The sequence below is a fragment of the Typopeltis vanoorti genome, chromosome 3 (assembly GCF_054136105.1).
Source record: "Typopeltis vanoorti isolate ZY-2024b chromosome 3, IOZ_Tvanoo_1.0, whole genome shotgun sequence".
NCBI classification, from domain to species: domain Eukaryota; kingdom Metazoa; phylum Arthropoda; class Arachnida; order Uropygi; family Thelyphonidae; genus Typopeltis; species Typopeltis vanoorti.
This window is the reverse complement of record NC_143551.1, coordinates 41,777,475-41,799,376: the sequence shown is the minus strand read 5'-3', so window position 1 is coordinate 41,799,376 and position 21,902 is coordinate 41,777,475. Positions and strand designations below refer to the sequence as shown.

The 21,902-nt window shown below is 37.6% G+C and overlaps 1 protein-coding gene across 1 annotated transcript in view; it reads right to left on the bottom strand.

Moving 5' to 3' along the window:
* LOC150108079 (dynein axonemal heavy chain 3-like) overlaps positions 1-21,902 on the bottom strand; it is a 1,881,116-nt gene that overhangs the window by 1,346,879 nt on the left and 512,335 nt on the right. The window contains exon 24 of the mRNA XM_090415945.1: positions 16,026-16,227. Coding sequence (XP_090272071.1) covers positions 16,026-16,227 — 202 coding nt within the window. The remainder of the gene's footprint in view (positions 1-16,025; positions 16,228-21,902) is intronic.

The window sequence follows — 21,902 nt, the reverse complement described above, 5'->3', positions numbered from 1 at the left end:
GCTCCATCATATACAACTTGCTGGTATCATTCAGAGAGTCAATCTCCAATCCATCTAACCAATATACTATCTATTCCTATCCTCTGCAGATTGTACACCAACACTAACTTATCATGTGGTAATCTATCAAATGATTTGCAAAGTCCAAGAATATCACTGTATATGATTCTCCCTTATCCAATATATTTGTCACCTTATCATAAAACATAAGCAGATTGATAAAAACAAGACCTGCCCTTCACAAATCTATGCTTATTTATTTACCGTATGATGTACAGTTCTCAGAATAAAACATACAAATTACATAAAACAGCATAAAAACAATTGTAAAAATCATATTAAAAGGGGTACACTAGGTTGAAATGATTAAACATCAAAATTAAGAATCAGGAGTCAGAGCTTAATCCTTAAATCCTGGATTAAGGATTTAAGGATTCTGGGGTCAGTTTAAAAAAGTCCTCTTTAGAACCTGAGAATGAATAGATAGGGCACTCAAGCACAATGCGAATGATAGTCTGGATCCCTCTTCTGCATTCATAGTTTAGAGTTTCGGACCAGTTCCATTTATGCAAGAGATGCTTACATCTCCTATGTCCTGTTCTGATCCGATTTAAAGTGGTCCATACATGTCTAGGGAGAGTAAAGCCCTCTAGACAAGATGTCAGATATGAGATAGGTATTTGAAGATTGGAGGTATGCTGAAACCAATACTCTCGCCATGACTTGCATAGGTCGAAGTTATGGTCGTTTATTTGTATTGCACTCCTCCAAGCAGGGTGCCTGGATTTCAATCTTTGTGAAGTATGGAAGGAAATGTCTTGATGGATAGGCAAGGAACTGTTTCCAATTATTTTTGTCCATAGTTTGCTTGGATCCTGCAGAGCGAGGGAGGGGCTATATTACTGAGAGTAGGGAGCCAGTAGCCAGGAGTAGATCTTAAAGCTCCAGAGATTATCCTCATAGTTTGATTCAGCTGGACATTGACTAAAGAACCATGTGCACTGTTTAGCCACACAGGAGCACAATACTCTGCTGTGGAATAGACCAAACACAGTGTGGTAGTACGCAGAGTGTTGGCATCCGCACCCCAAGAAGTACCAGCAAGTTTATCCACTATATTATTATGAGTTTTTAATTTCTCAGCAATATTTTCTAGATGATATTTAAATGTCAAACTTCTGTCAAGGGTAACTTCTAGGTATTTTGGATGAGTGTTAAATTTCACTTGTTTATTTCTAAAGTAAACTTTTGGGATATAGTTGGCCTGGATATTACTTAAATGAAAGGATGCTACTTCAGTTTTGTTCAGGTTAGGTTGTAATCACCATCGTCTAAAGTATTTATCAAGTACAGCCAGATCTTCAGTTAAGGTGTTCTCACCTTTTTGGAATGTTGAATGTTGAGTTGCAATGGCAATATCATCAGCATACATGAATCTCCATGATGCTGTCTCTGGGATATCACTAATATATAAGTTAAAGAGCAATGGGGCAAGAACTGACCCCTGAGGTAGGAAATTTTTAATCTTAAAGACTTTACTTTGGGATTCATTGAGAAATACTTGTATCCATCTGTCTGCTAGTATTTGATTAATTAGGTTGGCTAGTATTGGTTACGGGATAGTTTCTACCCTCTCTCCACACTGTGTCACAGGCAGCAGAGAGATCCACGAATACCGCTATTGTTTTCAATTGTTTTTCATAACCGTTCTCTATTAAGGTTGTCAAGGCCAGTACTTGATCACAACATCTTCTGTTAGGTTTGAAGCCAGCCTGTTCCTGTGGAGTTCTGTTATGTATACTTGAAGAAATTCTGTTGTATAGCATTCTTTCGAGAAGTTTCAGGCAGATAGTTAACAAGGCAATAGGACGGTAGTTGGAAGCAATTGTAGGGTCTTTGCGAGATTTTAAGACAGCAATGATTTTAGATCTTTTAAAAATTGATGGAAGTATGCCAGAGTCCAGGATATTATTATACACAGCAGTAAGCCATTGAATAGTTTTTGGTCCACAGTTCTTAATGAATTCAGGGTAGATGTTATCGAGTCCAGCTGCTTTCCCAGTCCTCAATGAGTTAACTGCCTGGGTAAGTTCCTGGGAAGTGAAAGCCTGAGATAGTGATGATGGTGGAAGAACTGTTTTGAGATTTTTTAGTTTTTGTTTCACCTCTCTTGTAGCTACTTTATCTTGAGGATATTTAGTCATTGAGACGATATTCTTTGCAATGTGTTTCGGATCTATGGCGGGCAGTTTACCAGAGGTCCTTGTATTAGGGTCAAGCTTCCTAATCAGGGACCAAGCTTTTCGACTGGAATTAGTAAAATACAAATCTATGCTGATCATCATAGAGAATCTTATGTTCGTTGACACAATCCTGTATTCTATTTCTAAGCAATTTTTCCAACACTTTGATCGCAACTGCAAATGCACATATTGGTCTATAATCGAAATTTTTGTTCCTGAACTATGCATGTGGAGAGGTATTATTTTGCCTTCTTTCCACTCCTTAGGGTGGAGAGTTATGGAGAGGTGAGTTTTGTGAGTAGAGTGGACAGTGCAGATGATGGTTTCAGGAGTAGATATGTGACTGCAAAAAAGGATTAAGACAGTCAAGGATGTGAAGGTGATATTTAGGTCTGGGGTTTATTATTATTATTTTATTATTATTATAATTCAGGCCTCCAAAGAGTCAAAAGACTCATCGTGGGAGATTCTTCCTAGGAAACACAAGTTTATCAACTCATCATGGGAGGTCCTTCCTAGGGCTTTATCTTGAAGATATTTAGTCATTGAGACTATATGCTTTGCAATATGTTTCGGATCTATGGCGGGCAGCTTAGCAAGTCCTTGTATTAGGGTCAAGCTTCCTAATCAGGGACCGAGCTTTTTGACTGGAATGAGTAAAATACAAATCTATGCTGATCATCATAGAGAATCTTATGTTCATCAACATAATCCTGTATTCTATCATACCACAAGTTAAACTCATTGACTGTTCTTGCTCTCACCACTCAACAGGCAATGCATTCCACCGTTCAACCACCCTCCATGCAAAGAAACCACTCCTCCCTCTTGCTCACAGTTTCCTTTCATAACTACCAGGGATGGTCCCTTGTCATCACTCCTTCCCGCTGTTCAACCAAGCGAAAGAACTCCCCCAGTGTGAACCCTGTAACCACCTCTCAACAGTTTGAAAGTCTCAATCATATCACATCTCCTTCTTCTATTCACCAAACTCTGCAGTCCACATTCCCTCACCTGATCCTCATAACTAACATTGTACAGTCCTGAAACTGTCTTTGTCATCCGTCTTTGTATCCTTTCCACAGTTAATTTATCCCCTTCAAATTCTGGGAACCAAATCTGAGAACAATAGTCTAAGTGTGGTCTGATCAGGGTCTTATACAATGGAATGATAATCCTCTTATCTCTGCAGGTCAGTGTCCTTCTCATTATTGCAGCAATCCTCTGTGTTACCTTCACCACCTTTGCAATATGTCCCTTGAATTTCAGGCTTCTATCAATCATCAACCCCAGATCTCTTGTCTCCCCTACTTCCTCCAGTATATCGCCTCCAATAGAGTATGCAGCATCCTATCGATGTGTCCCAAACCTCAAGACCTTATATTTTGCTGCATCAAACCCACACACCCCCATTCATTTGCCCGTCTGTCTAGCTTATTCAAATTCTCTTGCATGACTACCACAACTGCACTATTACTAATAACCCTTCCCGGCTTTACAACATCATCCACAAACAACTGAATATTTCCCTACAATCCACTGACAATGTCATTGATATAAAGGTTAAACAATATAGGTCCCAGTAGTGAGCCCTGTGAGTCCCCCACTTGTAACCCTCTACCTCCTTGAAACTGCCCCACCATATACAACTCTCTGATACCTATCAGACAGCCAATCCTGAATCCAGTTGACCAACTTGACATCCAAACCCATGTGCTGCAACTTAAATATCAGCTTATCATGTGGCACCCTGTCAAATGCCTTTGCTAAATCCAAGAAAATGGCAGTATATGCCTTTCCATCATCTAATGCTCTTGTAACTTTATTATAAAAGGCTAGCATATTACTAAAACAAGAGTGCCCCCCCCCCTCACAAATCCATGTTGACTCTCACAGACAACATTACCCTCATCTGCCCAATGTTGTATACGGTCCCTAACTAATTTCTCCAAGATCTTACTAACTATTGATGACATACAAACTGGCCTATAATTAGACACTTCTAGTCTGCCACTGCCCTTATCCAATGGCATTATCTTACCTTCCTTCCATTCACTGGGCACCTTTCCTGTAGCCAGACTTTCATTGAAAAGCCAGGTCAAAGGAGCTGTCGGTTCCTTAGCACATTCTCTCAAAACTCGTGGTGCTATACTCTCCTCTTCAATCATTCCCAAACCTCTCTCTCATTCCCTCTCTCCTACTGCTTCTATTCTCTCCTCTTCTATCATTCTCCTAGTCTGATTCGCCTTGCATACATCTTCCATTCTCCTAATCTCATCTTTCATACTTCTCATCTCGTTCACAAGATATTCCACCTCCTCTTTCAGCTCATCTATCCCTCTCTGCACGTTAGTCACTCTTACTCACCATTCATTTACCCAATCAAAACCATCTCTGTAACTCAAGCATTCCACACTCCCGACTCTTATTTTCTCATTCATACTTCGCTCATCATTCTCTCCTATGACACTACTCGTCTCCCATTCGTCATTCTCTCCTATCATATTACTCGTCTCCTGACATTCATTTTCCGTCCCTGAAGCAACTAGGTCGGTTATCGAAATATCTAATTCGTTAATTTCCTCCCACTGCCTGCATTTTGAGCATACAGACACTCCCCCTTCTCTCACCCACCACATATCCAACTCCCAGGAAGCATACATCCCACAATCAATGCATGCCACAAAGACCTTCATTATATTACATATAATAGAGTTCTTAAATGGTGGAGGACTCGGTGACACACCATTTGTGATTGCAGTTGTGTCATCCATCATTCCTTACTGCCAAGTATGTAACTACTAAACTAATTGCTAAAAAATATATATGAACAATGTATCACAGATATATATATAAAAACGCTAAATATAAATATATATAGCAATCCCTCAATTAGTGCGCCTAATGCGTTTTTTAAAACAGGCACATTAATCGAAAACGCACTAATCGAATATAACAACCTATGAGAAAAAGTATAATTGTTCCTCAAATTTCTTTTTTGAACCCTAATTTTTTTTATTTTTTATAAAAGAATTAGGGTATACCTTAAGGCCTAGTTAAAGGAAAACCATGAAGGCTGAAAGGCAATAAAACATATTCAGAATATAAATTTATTATTCTACTTCTTAACAAAGAATTGAGCTAACGTAGTATGGCGGGCATTTTGTTTCTTTTTTTCATACAACCAATGGTAAGGCCCTATTGCCTCTTCTACTCTTCTGCAAATTTTACTGCTTCTCTCTTCATCAGGGTCAGCCTCTAAGCATTGCTGCTTAAAAATTTCGATTGTACGAAAAATATTTTCAAATTGTTTCTGTGAAATCTCTTTTGGCTGACTATTAGTAGTTAAATTTTCTCCATATTCTTCAGGATCTTCCCGCTGTGCATCTAAATTTAGCAGGTCGGAATCACTCAATTCTTCAGAATGAGATTTAATTAACTCTTGGACATTATCACTGTAGGGTGAAAGAAATGAAGGACGTACAAATTGGTCGCCAATACGCAAAATGACATGCTTTATAGATAAAATTTTCCGACTGTTATACAAGCAAAATAGTTACCACTTTAAAAACTACAATGATCATAAAAGAGAAGTAATTTTCCAATGTGTAATAATAAACAACTCATCCCAGAAGACAGATTGATTATCGGAATGGATTCTCCTTTTTGTGACATGCGCAGAAGTATCGAAGGGCCTTGAATCTGTGGGCATACTATAGCAGACGACATAAATTTTGGCAGCAAAAATTTAGAACATAGTATACATAGTGTACATGGAAGTAGTGTAGTATGCCATTAAAAATAACCTTATAAAATGTTTTAAATCGGTAACTAAATTATTTCATTCTGGTGAGTGATTTTTTAAAATAGTTAGAAAATAGTCTTGGTGAAGACAGACAAAGCAAAATGGGAGGAGGAGTGTTACTGATGATGGCAGAGGAGTTGTGCTTATCTAGAGTGGAGATGCAAAGAGCAAATACTGACAGTGGTTTTGAAGCAGTATGGTGTGAAGTGGAAGTGGAAGGATGGAATATTTAGCAGGGTGTTGCTATAGACCTGATAATGTGGAAGGCAATGAGAAGGAATTGTTTAGACAAATTGGTTTGGCTAATAATAAAAGGGTAATCATTATAGGTAATTTCAATTATGGTAATATAGACTGGAGTGAAGAGACAGCATAAGTAACCAAAGAGAATGAATGAGTTTTTAAGGGATAACTACCTTAAGCAATATGTAACAGAGACCACACATAGATTGACGGGCTTGGATTTCATTATTTCATCAGAAGATATTGTTGTAGATGAAGTACCACATCATCCTCCAGTCGGTGAAAGTGACTATGAAGTGATCACTTGAGTCGTGGCCAGCCATTTTGGGACTCATGTGAGAAAGGGTTCTATGTGGAACTATAACACAGGTGATTATGGCAAACTTAGGAGGCAGCTTGCAGCAATATCATGGAATGAGAAACTGTATGGGAAGGAAAGCAATGCTGTTTGGTGTCTATTCAGGAATTATCTGGCAGAAGCAATGATGAGTGTATTCCAAAGGTCAGGAGATTAAATAAGATAGGGGTCAAATGGATGAATGACACTAAAGAAAATGACACTAAATCCTAGGGAGTTTTTCCTGATATGTGGCCAGTAGAAGGATGAATGATTATAGGAGAATGATGCTGGTCACTGATAAGAGAAGAATGATAAAGACAGAGGAGAATATAATAGAGGTGTTAAATGAGCAGTTCATTAAAGTATTCCATCCTTGTGATTGTAACATAATGCAGAACTTAAGAGAAGTGGGAATTGGGAAGGAACCACTGATGATGAGTGAGCAGGAGGTATATGAGGAATTGAGTAAACTTGATGTAAGCAAGACCATGGGACGTGATGGTATATCACTACAGGTCTTGAGGGAATGTTTCAGGGAGTTAACAACAGCTTTAATGTACATTTTTAACATGAGTCTTAGATTAGCCATATACCAAGGGAATAGAAAGGTGACAAAATTGTTCTGCTTCATAAAGGAGGTATAAGACTCTGGCTTCAAATTATAGGCCAATCTACTTGTAAGGAGTTGTGGTCAAGGGTGTTGGAGAAGATAGTGAGGACAAGGATTCAGAACTAGGTGGACTCTTTCATGGACAGCATAGGTTTGATAATGGAAGGTCGTGTTTTAGCAATCTGCTTACTTATTATAACAATGTAACAGATACACTGGACAAGGGGGATGCATATACAAGTATATTTAGATTTTGTGAAGGCTTTTGATAGATTACCACATGACAAACTAGTAGTTAAATTGGAACAGATATGGTGGGATAGTAGATTAGTGCATTAGATTAAAGATAGGCTGTTCAATAAGTATCAGCAGGTTGTTTATGGGAAGAACAACATTCCAGAATAGGAAAGTCACTAATGGAATGCTCCAGAGGTCTGTTTTGGGACTATTGTTGGTTAATTTGTATACAAATGGTATTGGAAATGGCTTAAATGGTGATATAAAGTTGTTTGCAGATGATGCAAAGTTGGGGAGAGTTATGAGAGATAGAGCAAAAGTTGTTGTTTTGTAAGAGGACCTAAATAGACTGTCTGAATGGGCAAGCATGTGGGAATATCAGTTGAATGTTGAAAAGTGTAAGGTTTTAAAATTTGGGAAGCAAAGATGGAATGCAGAGTAAAAGATTGGTGGGGATATTTTGGAAGAAGTGGAGGAGATGAAGGATTTGGGGGTTGTGGTGGATAAAGACTTGATATTTCATGGATATTTTGATAAAATTGTTGCTGTTGCATGATAAAATACCTGCTGTTGATTAACCTACTTTCTACTCTATTCTACTATAATCTACTCTTTCCCTTTCAATATACCCTATTTCTCATATGGGTTTAAATTTGGAAGAAGACTAGTTCAGAAGCCTTGAGGTAGCAGAAGCCTTTCGGGTGATCCTGTAACCCCTAGAGAGCACATCCCCTGGGTGGCGGATATGTGAGCCCACCATGTATGTGTGTGTATAGATGGTGGAGTGGTCTGAATATACTGAATAGGGACTCGTGGACTAACAGGGCCGTAAGGAGCAATCATCTTGATTGTAAGGGAAGTAGGTCCCCTTGGTCCCCTAGATGGATCTATCCTCTTCTTCTTCTACTTTGAGGAAGATCCACTCACTTTAATCTTTCCTATAAGGCCTTATCAGCCAACTCTTCTTATTTTATTATTATTAATATTATTATTATTATTTGATACCTCCAGGGAGTCCAATACCCTATTCCTCCTATGGGATTAAATTTGGAAGAAGGCTAGTTCAGAAGCCTTAAGGTAGCAGCCCTACCACTGAACTATCCATTGGCAAGCTAGTCACCTGACATGGAGAACATAATTCTACTTTTATGCTCACAGAAAAAGGTAATCGGAATGAATCTATGGAAAATGACCCTGGAATGGAAAAGGTAAAACGAAAATGGAAACAAAAAATATAAAATATTTAGCAAACTGGAATGTAAGAGGAATAGCATATAAAGAAATGGAATTAGAGCAAATATTAAATGAAAGAAATTTTAAAATAGCAGTAATCACTGAAACAAAAAAAGAAATTAAAAGGAACCATGAGAACCGAAAATTTTAATGTGATATACAGTGGAGTTGACAGACACCGAAGAGCACAAGCAGGAGTCATGATTTGGATTCATAACTCCCTTTCAAAACAGTTAAAACATTATAAATTATGGAATGAAAGAATAATAGAAGCTAGAATAAAAATAGATAGAGGTTATTTAACAATAATTGGTTTATATACCCTAGAATAGGGAAGAGAACAGTATAATATTAAATTTTATAATCAGCTACAAAATATATATAATAAAATACATAAAAATGATTATGTAATTTTAGCAGGAGACTTAAATGCAAGAATTGGAAACACAAAATTAATAATAATATATTATGATTAATTTTCATAATAAGCATAGCTCCTCCAATAGAGTATGCATACCACTTCCTTGTTAAAATAAAATTAAGATTACCACCTAAATATAGGAATATATGGAGAACATACTCTAAACAGGAATGGTAAAAAATTGATTGACTTTGTAGTTTATAATAACCTAAAAATAATGAATTCTTTCTATAAACATAAAGACATACATAAATATACTTGGGCAGCAAGAGGATGGAAAACAATATTAGATTATTTTATCTTAAATGAAAAGACATCCAAGTTTTCGTTAGATGTTAGAGTTCACAGAGGATATGAAATAAGTAGTGACCACTTCCTCGTTAAAATAATTACCACCTAAATGGCTACAAGTAACAAGAACAGAAAGAAAATTTAAAATATTATTTTTATTATTTTTATTATTATTATTAAATAAGACCTCATGGAGTCAAAGACTCATCTAGCAGGTCCTTTTATCTCACACACATCTCATCATACCGTGTCTTAAACACATTCAAACTCCTTGCAGACACCACACTCTAAGGCAAGCCATTCCAATCACTCACAACTCTGCACAAAAAAAACCTGCCTCTTGCTCCCCTACTCACACCCTCTTCATACAGTTTCCAGGGATGACCTCTGGTTCTCCCCCGATCTCCCACTATTCTCTGTAGAACTTCTCCATCATTGATCCTATAACAACCCCTTACCAACTTGTAGATCTCTATCATATCTCCCCTCTTCCTTCTCTCCACTAGACTCTGCAAATTACATCTTTTCAATTTTTCCTCAAACTCAACATTCCAGAGGTCAGAAACTACCTTGGTCAGTCGCTTTTGGACTATTTCCAACATCTTTTCATCCCTCTGAAAACCAGGAGACCAAATCTGGGCACAATAGTCCATGTGTGGCCTAATCAAAGCCTTATACAATGGAACAAGAATCTCCCTACTTCTACACGTCAGTGTCCTCCGCATCATTCCCAGAAGTCTTTGTGTTGTCTTCATAATTTTGGCGATGTGTCCCCTAAATTTTAGATCCTTATCCACTATCACCCCCAGATCTCTTATTTCCTCTACTTCTAACAATATATTCCCACCAAGCATAAATTCTGCATCCCATCTTTGTTTTCCAAATTTTAAAACCTTACATTTTGCAACATTGAACTCGCTTACCCAATCACTCAATTTATTAAAGTCTTCTTGCAAGGCCACAACATCTTCACTACTCTTTATGGTTTGTCCCAACTTTGCATCATCTGCAAACAACTGAATATCTCCATCCAAATCTTTGCCAATATCATTAATATACAAGTTAAAGAGTAATGGCCCTAAAACAGACCCCTGAGGCACTCCACTAGTGACTTTCCTTTTCCTGGATATTGCACCCCCATACACAACTTGTTGATACCTATCAGATAGCCAGTCTCCAATCCAATGCACTAATCTAATATCCAACCCCATCTCCTCTAGTTTGACTGTCAACTTATCATGAGGTACTCTATCAAAAGCTTTTGCGAAATCCAAGTATATTAATGTGTATCCTTCTCCTCTGTCCAAGGAAGCAGTCACTTTATTGTAATAAGCAAGTAGATTAATAAAACATGGCCTCCCTTTAGCAAATCCATGATGTCCATCTAAGATTACACCATTGTTGTCAACCCAATTCTGGATCCTAGTTCTCACAAGCTTCTCCAACAACTTAACCACAACACCTGACACACAGATAGGCCTATAGTTTGATGCTTGAGTTCGATCACCTCCTTTATGAAGTGGCACAATCTTGTCCTCCTTCCACTCTTTAGGTACTTGACCAAATGCAAGACTCGTATTAAAAAAATATGTCAAGGCAGGTGTCAACTCTCTGGCACATTCCTTCAGAATACGCAGTGATATATTATCAAATCCAACAGCCTTATTTACATCTAGTTTACTCAACTCCCCAAACACCTCTTGCTCACTTACAGTCAGTCTCTCCTCCCCATCATCAACTGCTCTTAATCTCTCCATGAAGTCACATTCACAAGATTGAAAGATCTTTATGAACTGCTCATTAAGGATCTCCACCACACATTCTGCAACAGCTGTCTTTATACCATTTCCTCCAATCAATGTCATCCATCCATAATCATTCTTTCTTTTGCTGGCTACATATCGAAAGAACTCCCTAGGATTCTTTTTGGCTTCATTAGCTAACTGCTGTTCATACCTCGCTTTAGCTACTCTCACCAACCAAGTCACCCTCCTTGCCTGGTCTTTGTAGACCTCATGAAACTGGTTACTTCCACTTCTCTTATGCTGCCTCCACAATGCCCTTTTTCTCTGTATTGCATGCTTAATCTCTTTATTCATCCATCTCACACCTACCTTATTTAACCTTCTCACCCGTGGTATAGATTTAGACATTGCATCTATTAAATAGTTTTTGAAAATCCCCCAAGCTGCATTGATCTCTTTTCCAGTTAATTCCTCATTCCATGCTACACCTGCAAGCTGTTTCCTGAGCTCTTCATAATCACCCTCCCCCCAATGTAGTTCCACATATACCCTTTTTTCACAGGGGTCCTTGCACTGCTGGCAACCACCCAGGTAATCACCTCATGGTCACTTTCACCAATTGGTGGATGATTTGATACCTCATTGATAATTACATCCTCCGATGAGATGACCAAATCCTAGACCCTTAATCCTCGTGTGCCCACTATTACATACTGTCTGAGATAATTATCCCTCAAAAACTCAAGAAACTCATTTTCTTTACTTCCAGTTGCTATCTCTTCATTTCAGTCTATATTGCCATAATTAAAATCACCCATAATGATCACCCTTTTCTTATTTGCTTGGCTTATTTGACTATACATTTCACTATCACCACCATCCACATTACCAGGTCTATAACAACATCCCACCAAGTATTTGATTCTATTCACCTCTATCTCACACCATACTGCCTCAAAACCACTGGCCCTATTTCCCTCTTGCATCTCTACCTTGTATGGACATAACTCTTTCTCTATCATCAATAGCATTCCCCCCTCCCTTTTTACCCCTTCTATCCTCACGAAACACATCATGCCTTTCCATCTCTATTCTTGTCAGGATGTCGTCCTCATCTAACCATGTCTCGCTTATTCCGACAATCTCTGGGGTGCACAGATGCAATTAGTGCAACCATTTCATCCGCGTTGTTTCTTATACTTCTAGCATTGGTATACAAACACAACAACTCATTTCTGGATCTACAACTAATTCCACTGATACCACTCACACGATGTGAACTCCCAATGCTGGACTGGGGCCATTTCCCTTTCTGCCTCTTCATTTTAGAACCCTTTGCAATTCCATCTGTTTCCTCTTGATCCCCAAACATCCTATTACTTTACTGCCTACACATGCTCTCACCTCCTCTTGGAGCATCCACCTTTCTCACGCTGTGTACCCCTGTCCACCCTGAGCCTCCCCATTTCCCTGCTCCTCTTGCACACCCATTCTCTCATTTTCTATACTCATACCATTCACTTCCCCATTCATTTCCACTTCTTCAATCTCTCCTGTCTTACTCTCCTGCTCTTCCACATCACTCCCCTCTTGATCTGATTCATTCTCTCTATTCACTTCTCTACTTTCCAGCAGCAGTCTCTCCAAGCGACTCACACCATAACCACTCAAATGCAGTCCATCGCTCGCATACAGCTCACTTCGTCCCTCAAACTCATTTCACACATTAACAAACTGTACTCCCATCTCCTCACACATTTCAGCCAGAATATCATTCATAATCCTTGCTCTTCGCCTCATTTCACCACAATCATACCTAGGCAACACACTCACTACCCTTCCTGTCACACTATTCTCTTTTATCTTTCCAAGCAGTCTCTTGACATTCATTTTGACATACTCTTTGTTCTCTCTTAAATCATTTGTACCAATTAATACAATTAACTCTTTTGCTCGCTCCCACCTCATATTCAATGTCTCAATCACTCTACTCATTTTACCGCCTGGAAAACATACCTTGTGCATTTTATCCTCTAGCACACCTTTAATAATGGAGTCGCCATACAATGCCACTCGCTCATCTTTCGTTAACTCTTTCATGCCATCGTGATTTATTTTAATAGTTTTGACCTGAATTCTCTTAATTTCATTCTGCATCCATTTCATTTCTTGCCTCATCCAATCCAATTCACCTTCCAAATCTCGCGACACATTGACTCTATCATTAAATCTTTCTAACTTTCTAACTCTCGACCACCTCTTCTCACTTTCCCTCTCATTCATCCTTCTTTGTTTCCGTACTTTCGGTCCAACATACGTTCAACTTTCACTATCATTCTTCTCACTTTCGCTTTCATTTATCTTTCTTTGTTTCCGTACTTTCGGACTAACATGCGTCCAACTTTCGCTATCATTCTTCTCACTTTTACTGTCATTCATCTTTCTTTGGTTCACTACTTTCATTCCAACATGCATCCAACTTTCGTCATCATTCATTCTTTTTTCGTATAATTTATTCTTTCATTTTTTTTACTTGCGATTTCTGCATCACGCCATTTCTACTTTCATTCGTTCTCTCAATTTCATTTCATTCTGCCTCACTTTCGTCCCTTTTACATCCGTTACAGTTGTCAATTCGCTCTTTTTCTTTTTTCCTGATTTTTTAACATTTTTTTGCCATTTCTACTTTCATTCTTTCTCTCAATTTCATTTCTTTCCGCCTCACTTTCGTCCCTTTTAACATCCGTTACAGTTGTCAAATCGCTCTTTTTCTTTTTTCATGATTTTTTAACATTTTTTTGCATATCTTCCTCACCATCCTTCTCTTTCAAACGTGCACTCGCGACACAATCAGTACTAGCACTTTCTGTCATCAATTTCATATTCGCATTCATCAATTCCTCATTCAGGTCACACTTCGCACGCACCCTTCTTCCATCCGCACTAAACATCCACAAATGATTTATGTAATCGAAGGAATACATATAACAGATCTCACACTTAACGAAACGACCGAAATCTAAATTAAAATCATGGAATGACAATGCCGCCGCCATTTTTTTTTTTTTTTCTCTGCAGGTTACTAGGTCTAATAATAACGATTTCGTAATTTAGTTTAGGCAAGAAAAAACTCCCACACTAATAATATCGGTAGCGTACAACGTTTACAGCCGCTCTTACTTAAACAATTATGCATATATGCTTAATTATTCCTAGTAAAACTTATCTGAATCAGGAGCTCTTCAAATCACGTCCGCAGCACTTGGCCCACTAGTGCCCTCCAATATTTGTTTATAAAACTAGACTATTAAATGACACAAATATACAATGGCTATATGAACAAAGAATTAACCAATATCTAGATAAAATAAAACAAAATGAAGAAATAGAAATAGAATGGTTTAATATAAAAATGATACTAAATGCAACAGCAAATGAAAGCTTAGGAAAGACCAAAAAATTCAATAACAGGAAAAAACTGAAGATATGGGATGATACAATCAAAGAAATAATCAAAATGAAAAAAGAAGCCTATCGTAAATGGTTAAGCAGTAAAAGATTAGAAGATGAAATAGAATATAAAAGAATAAGAATCAAAGCTGAAAGAGAAGTCAGAAAAAGACATAGAGAATCATGGAACAAATTTGTTTCTAATTTAGAATATGATTTATATAAAATAAGACCCAATGTATATAAGAGATTTTGAAACACTTAAATGCAGATACTAAAGAAAACATAAAATTAAACCGAATTGAAATTAGAAGAATTTCTAAATTTCTACACAGAATTGTGGACAGATAAATATTTTAAAAAAGACAACTGGCAAACATTTAATGAAAATGAAAAGGAAATAACTAAAGAAGAATTAGAAATCAGCCTGAAATAAACAAGAAACGGAAAATCACCTGGAGAAGATAAGCTAGGTTCAGAACCATATAAATATGCAGGAACAAGATTCAAAGAAAGACTCCTATTATTTTTAAACAAAATCTATTCAACTGGTAATCCCCCAATAGATTGGAAAAAAGCAATTGTGATTCCTATCTTTAAAAAAGATAACAATCAAAATTGCCTAAATTGTGGAGCTCTCACTCAATCATCATAATATCTATCATAAGGAACTCACACTCCTAGGATCCAACAAACTCCAGTGATGTATTCATTTAACAATTTGTATGTCTCAATCATATCAACAAATCTCCTTCTATATTTATCAGGCTCTGCAGATTCCATTCCTTGGATTTATTCTTATAATTAATATTTCATATTTTCTGATATTGATTTTGTTAAAATAATTAGTGTAGTTGTGGTCAGTTGTTGGAGTAGGTAGTGGAGACAGAGTTGTAGAGCAGGTGCCCTCTCTCGATGAGCTCTTGGACTCCCTGGAGGTATCAAATAATAAAAAATAAAAATAAATAAAAAAAAAACTGAATTTTTCTAGAATTGTCTAATTTTCCTAAGATTAAAAATCTCTAGAAGAAGATTTTATAATTTCTACTGATTTCTGGAAATCAGTAAAACTTATAAAATTCAGGCAACCAAATATATGCATATAAAAGATATGATGAATACATATATATCAGATTGTTCAGAATTAACCCCCAAAGAACAGCTAAAATATTGGGCAAGACCTATCTGTCAAATCAGTATTTATTTGCTGTTTGTCTGTTTTGAAGAGGAAAATGCCTTGATATTTACATCTGATTCATAATAATTCAGATTCAGTTCAAAAGGCATGTTCTTTCAACTGTAATGGATTTCTTCAAACCCAGGTCTTTCAAGCCAGATGGAAGTAGTCTGATCGAAGTATACATATATATAATGCCAATTAAAATGATAAAGCATAGCATATGGTACCTGTGCCAAAAACTTTGCAAGATTAACATCATTGATAGCTCTTAAAACTAGCACTGATTCATCTTCATCTGGATATTTTAGTTTTAAATTTCCTGCTGCTGTTAGTACCGACTTCACTGCCCTCATCCCATAATCATAGTGATGCTGTGAAGATAGCTGTTCAGAGCACAAACGATAAGTGGCTACAATCTTTCCTGCAAGACTGAAATGTATGGAGTTTTAATAAAATTTCTTTTCAATAAAATATAAATATTTAATAAATAATTAAATTTTGTCTACCATCAGTACTAAGTTCATCAATCCATGACCACACTTCCTGATTTAAAAATGTGGATGTCAAAAACTTCCAAACATTCAGCAGACTGTAATTCTATATAAAAAAAAACAAAAAAACTGGCTACCTTTCATTGTGCCTTAGAAGACATAGTCAAACTACTGGATGCGTGTTTTGATATTCTATGTTTTTATTCAGATTACTTTTTATTTTATTATATATTTGGTTTAATCCTTTATCCAAGTGTAAGCAAACAAAGTTTCCGCCAGAAGTATTTTCAAGACTGGGGCAACTTGTGGCAAAGGTGGTATAACTTCTCATTACTTGCCTTAGCATCCCCATAATGCAAATCACATTGGACATGTATAATGCTATGCATTAAGGAAAGGGGTCACTACCCAGACCGGTTTTGACCTTTATTGAGGTCTCATCAGTAGGAGCAAGACCCAGAGTTGGTGATACTGTGGTGGAAGTAGTGGAGAAGTCGAATTTCCATATACCAGTTGTCAAAAGTGTCGCATCTTATTATTAAAATTCTCTGGATTACAGATAGTTGATGGCAGTTTTTTCACTTGGCTATGCTACCAATAATATATATTTGGTTTAATACTTTATCCAAGTGTAAGGAAACACTTGGATTTGCTTACATGATAAAGGACTAAACCAAATATATAATTGGTAGCATAGCCAAGTGAAAAAACCTCCCATCAACTACCTCTAATCCAGAGAATTTTAATAATAAGGTGTGACACCTTTTGGCAACTAGCATATTATTATTATTATTATTCAGGCCTCCATGGAGTCAAAAGACTCATCATGGGAGGTCCTTCCTAAGAACATAAAGTCTGTCAAGACTCATCGAGGGGGAGGTCCCCCCTTAAGAAACACAAAGTCTATCATACTCCTTAAACTAATTGACTGTTCTCGCTCTCACCACTCCATCAGGCAATGCATTCCATGGTTCAACCACCCTCCATGCAAAGAAACCACTTCTCACCCTGTTGTTCACAGTTTCCTTTCGTAACTTCCAGGGATAGCCTCTTGTCATCACTCCTTCCTGCTGTTCAACTCTCCAGTGTCAACCCTGTAACCACTTCTCAACAGTTTAAAAGTCTCAATCATATCACCTCTCCTTCTTCTATCCACCAAACTCTGCAGTCCACATTCCCTCAGCCGATCCTCATAACCAAAATTGTACAGTCCTGAAACCATCTTTGTCATCTGTCTTTGTACCCTTTCCAAAGTTAATTTATCCCCTTCAAATCCTGGGGACCAAATCTGAGAAGAATAGTCTAAGTGTGGTCTGATCAGAGACTTATACAACGGAATAATAACCCTTTTATCTCGGCAGGTCAGTGTCCTTCTCATAATTGCAGCAATCCTCTGTGTTACCTTCACCACCTTTGCAATAAATCCCCTAAACGGAGAAGTCATATTTCCATATGACTTCTCCATTACTTCCACCTTAGTATCAACAATCTCTGGCTCCTACTGATGAGACCTGAATAAAGGTCGAAACCAGTCTGGGTAGTGACCCTTCCCTTAATGCATAGCATTATACATGTCTGCAAGGATATGTGCTTTGCATTATGGGATACTAAGGCAAGTGATGAGAACTTATACCACTTTTGCCACGAGTTGCCCCAGTCCTGAAAATACTTGAGGTGCAAACTTTGTTTGCTTACACTTGGATAAAGGATTAAACCAAGCATACGGAGTGGTTCAAAATTCCACGTACAAACTTTGAGGGAAGGTAAAGAACATCAAAATCAACCATAATAACATAGGAAAACACGACCATTAATGCCACCTGAAAGTGATAGGTGGCACTGTTCACCAGCGCTCCAAGTGAGTGATTGGGGCTTCCTCATTCAAGCTTTCGATACCGTATGAAGAACATGCTTTGTTTTACGAACGTTGAGATGGCAGACATGCACCTCGTTTACCATATTATGCATCCAACTACTACTGAACTGTTTAGTTATGCCTAATAAAGTTCTTTACACTACATACTGCCTTGTCGTATTTCTGTATCTTTGTGTCCCTGTTAGTACCTTCCGGTGGGCATTTTCGGTCATGCTTTCCTATGTAAGTATGGTTGAATTTGATGTTCTCTACCTCCCCTCAAATTTGTACATGGAATATTGAACTACTGTGCATAATTGGTAGTATTGATAGCTAAATGAAAAAACTTCCATCAATTCATACTACTTTGTTCACTACCCATGAAAATGCATCAGCTATTGTTAGGAAAAATAATGGGTTTAAAATATTCAAATCATAAATTATTTTTCTTCTGCACTGTTAATAAACCATTAAGATACTTTATTAACATGTATAAAGAAGATATAAAATTTAAAAGATAGTTAATACTGTATTTACTCAAATATAACTCACACTTTTTTCCTGAAAATTAAAGTTAAAAAATCGTGGTGAGTGACATATGTGGGGATTTTTGGAAACTAAAGTTTTTCAGGAAAAAAACTAATTCAACATTTATAATTAAATCCTCAGTATTTCATTACAATTTATAATTGCTCACATTGTTTATAAAATGAATGCATTTAAATTTTATTATTATTACCCCAAGACCTCATGGAGTCAAAGATTCATCTTTTAATCAATGTTATTTATGCGATAGGCCACTTACCTTCTTCACATGATATATTTAAATCTTTAGCGACAATGCTTCTGTAATTAAATTAAAACAAATGGTCATTTCCCGAAATAGCATCATCTTTGCTCCCATCCAGGGCATTAGAGATGGCAGTTTTTTTTTAAAAAACTCTTGCCAATTATTTCTGGCAAAAACATCCACTCCTTATAGAACCTAAACCTAACCTCATTCACTGCTCCCCCCCCGTGCAATCCAAGATTGAGTAGAAATCAATACTCTCACTCCTACATTTCCTCTACTGGTTCCTTCCATCTGTATGCATATGATTGATGCGGTATTAACAAAAGATCATGCAACTCAATGACAAAGGCAAGCCAACGATTGTTGAGTTGAAATGCTGATTCTCTTCAACTGAATATATATATATATATTATATGGTTATGGCACTTTTAGATATATTCCAATAAATCTAAAAGTGCCAAAACAACATTAATTATCTATTTCTTAAAAGTTTACATTTTTTTTTCATGTGCAAGGTATATACGAAACTTTTTAATTTCTTTTTCCATAAAGAAAGATATGTGAGAGTGAAAGTGAGAAGAATTATTATTATTATTATTATTATTATTATTATTATTTGACACCTCCAGGGAGTCCAAAGACTCATCGAGGGAGAGTGTGCCAACAGCATCGAACGATTGTCCCCTTCCGACTACTAACCGCGCTCAAACTTACTTAACTGAGCCATTAGTAGCAGAGGCTCTACCAATCGACCAACCTTTGCCGGCAATGATAGTGAAAGTTGGACGTGTGTTGGACCGAAAGTACGGAAACAAAGAAGGATGAATAAGAGGGAAAGTGAGAAGAGGGGGTCAAGAGTTAGAAAGTTAGAAAGATTTAATGATAGAGAGAATGTGTCGCGAGGTTCGGAAGGTGAACAAATCATGATGGCATGAAAGAGTTAACGAAAGATGAGTGAGTGGCGTTGTAGGCGACTCCATTATTAAAGGTGTGCTAGAGGATAAAATGCACAAAGTATGTTTTCCAGGCAGTAAAATGAGTAGAGTGATTGAGGCATTGAATATGAAGCAGGAACGAGCAAAAGAGTTAATTGCATTAATTGATACAAATGATTTGAGAGAGAACAAACAGCATGTCAAAATGAATGTCAGGAGACTGCTTGGAAAGATAAAAGAGAATAGTGTGACAGGAAGGGTAGTGAGTGTGTTGCCTAGGTATGATTGTGGTGAAATGAGGCGGAAAGCAAGGATTATGAATGATATTCTGGCTGAAATGTGTGAGGAGATGGGAGTACAGTTTGTTAATGTGTGGAATGAGTTTGAGGGACGAAGTGAGCTGTATGGGAGCGATGGACTGCATTTGAGTGGTTATGGTGTGAGTCGCTTGGAGAGACTGCTGCTGGAAAGTGGAGAAGTGAATAGAGAGAATGAATCAAATCGAAAGGGGAGTGATGTGGAAGAGCAGGAGAGTAAGACAGGAGAGATTGAAGAAGTGGAAATGAATGGGGAAGTGAGCGGTATGAGTATAGAAAATGAGAGAATGGGTGTGCAAGAGGAGCAGGGAAATGGGGAGGCTCAGGGTGGACAGGGGTACACAGCGTGAGAAAGGTGGATGCTCCAAGAGGAGGTGAGAGCATGTGTAGGCAGTAAAGTAATGGGATGTTCGGGGATCAAGAGGAAACAGATGCAACTGCAAAGGGTTCTAAAATGAAGAAGCAGAAAGGGAAATGGCCCCAGTCCAGCAGGGAGAGATCACAACGAGTGAGTGGTATCAGTGGAACTAGCTGTAGATCCAGAAATGAGTTGTTGTGTTTGTATACCAATGCTAGAAGTATAAGAAACAAGGCGGATGAAATGGTTGCACTAATTGCGTCTGTGCACCCAGAGATTGTCGGAATAAGTGAGACATGGTTAGATGAGGATGACATCCTGACAGGAATAGAGATGGAAAGGTATGATGTGTTTCATGAGGATAGAAGGGGTAAAAAGGGAGGGGGGAGTGCTATTGATGATAGAGAAAGAGTTATGTCCATACAAGGTAGAGATGCAAGAGGGAAATAGGGCCAGTGGTTTTGAGGCAGTATGGTGTGAGATAGAGGTGAATAGAATCAAATACTTGGTGGGATGTTGTTATAGACCTGGTAATGTGGATGGTGGTAATAGTGAAATGTATAGTCAAATAAGCCAAGCAAATAAGAAAAGAATGATCATTATGGGTGATTTTAATTATGGCAATATAGACTGGAATGAAGAGATAGCAACTGGAAGTAAAGAAAATGAGTTTCTTGAGTTTTTGAGGGATAACTACCTCAGACAGTATGTAACAGAGGGCACACGAGGATTAAGGGTCTTGGATTTGGTCATCTCATCGGAGGATGTAATTATCAATGAGGTATCAAATCATCCACCAATTGGTGAAAGTGGCCATGAGGTGATTACTTGGGTGGTTGCCAGCAGTTCAAGGACCCCTGTGAAAAAAGGGTATATGTGGAACTACAAGGGGGGGGTGATTATGAAGAGCTCAGGAGACAGCTTGCAGGTGTAGCATGGAATGAGGAGTTAGCTGGAAAAGAGATCAATGCAGCTTGGGGGATTTTCAAAATATATTTAGTGGATGCAATGTATAAATGTATACCACGGGTGAGAAGGTTAAATAAGGTAGGTGTGAGATGGATGAATAAAGAGATTAAGCATGCAATACAGAGAAAAAGGGCATTGTGGAGGCAACATAAGAGAAGTGGAAGTAACCAATTTCATGAGGTCTACAAAGACCAGGCAAGGAGGGTGACTTGGTTGGTGAGAGTAGCTAAAGCGAGGTATGAACAGCAGTTACCTAATGAAGCCAAAAAGAATCTTAGGGAGTTCTTTCGATATGTAGCCAGCAAAAGAAAGAATGATTATGGAAGGATGACATTGATTGGAGGAAATGGTATAAAGACAGCTGTTGCAGAATGTGTGGTGGGGAT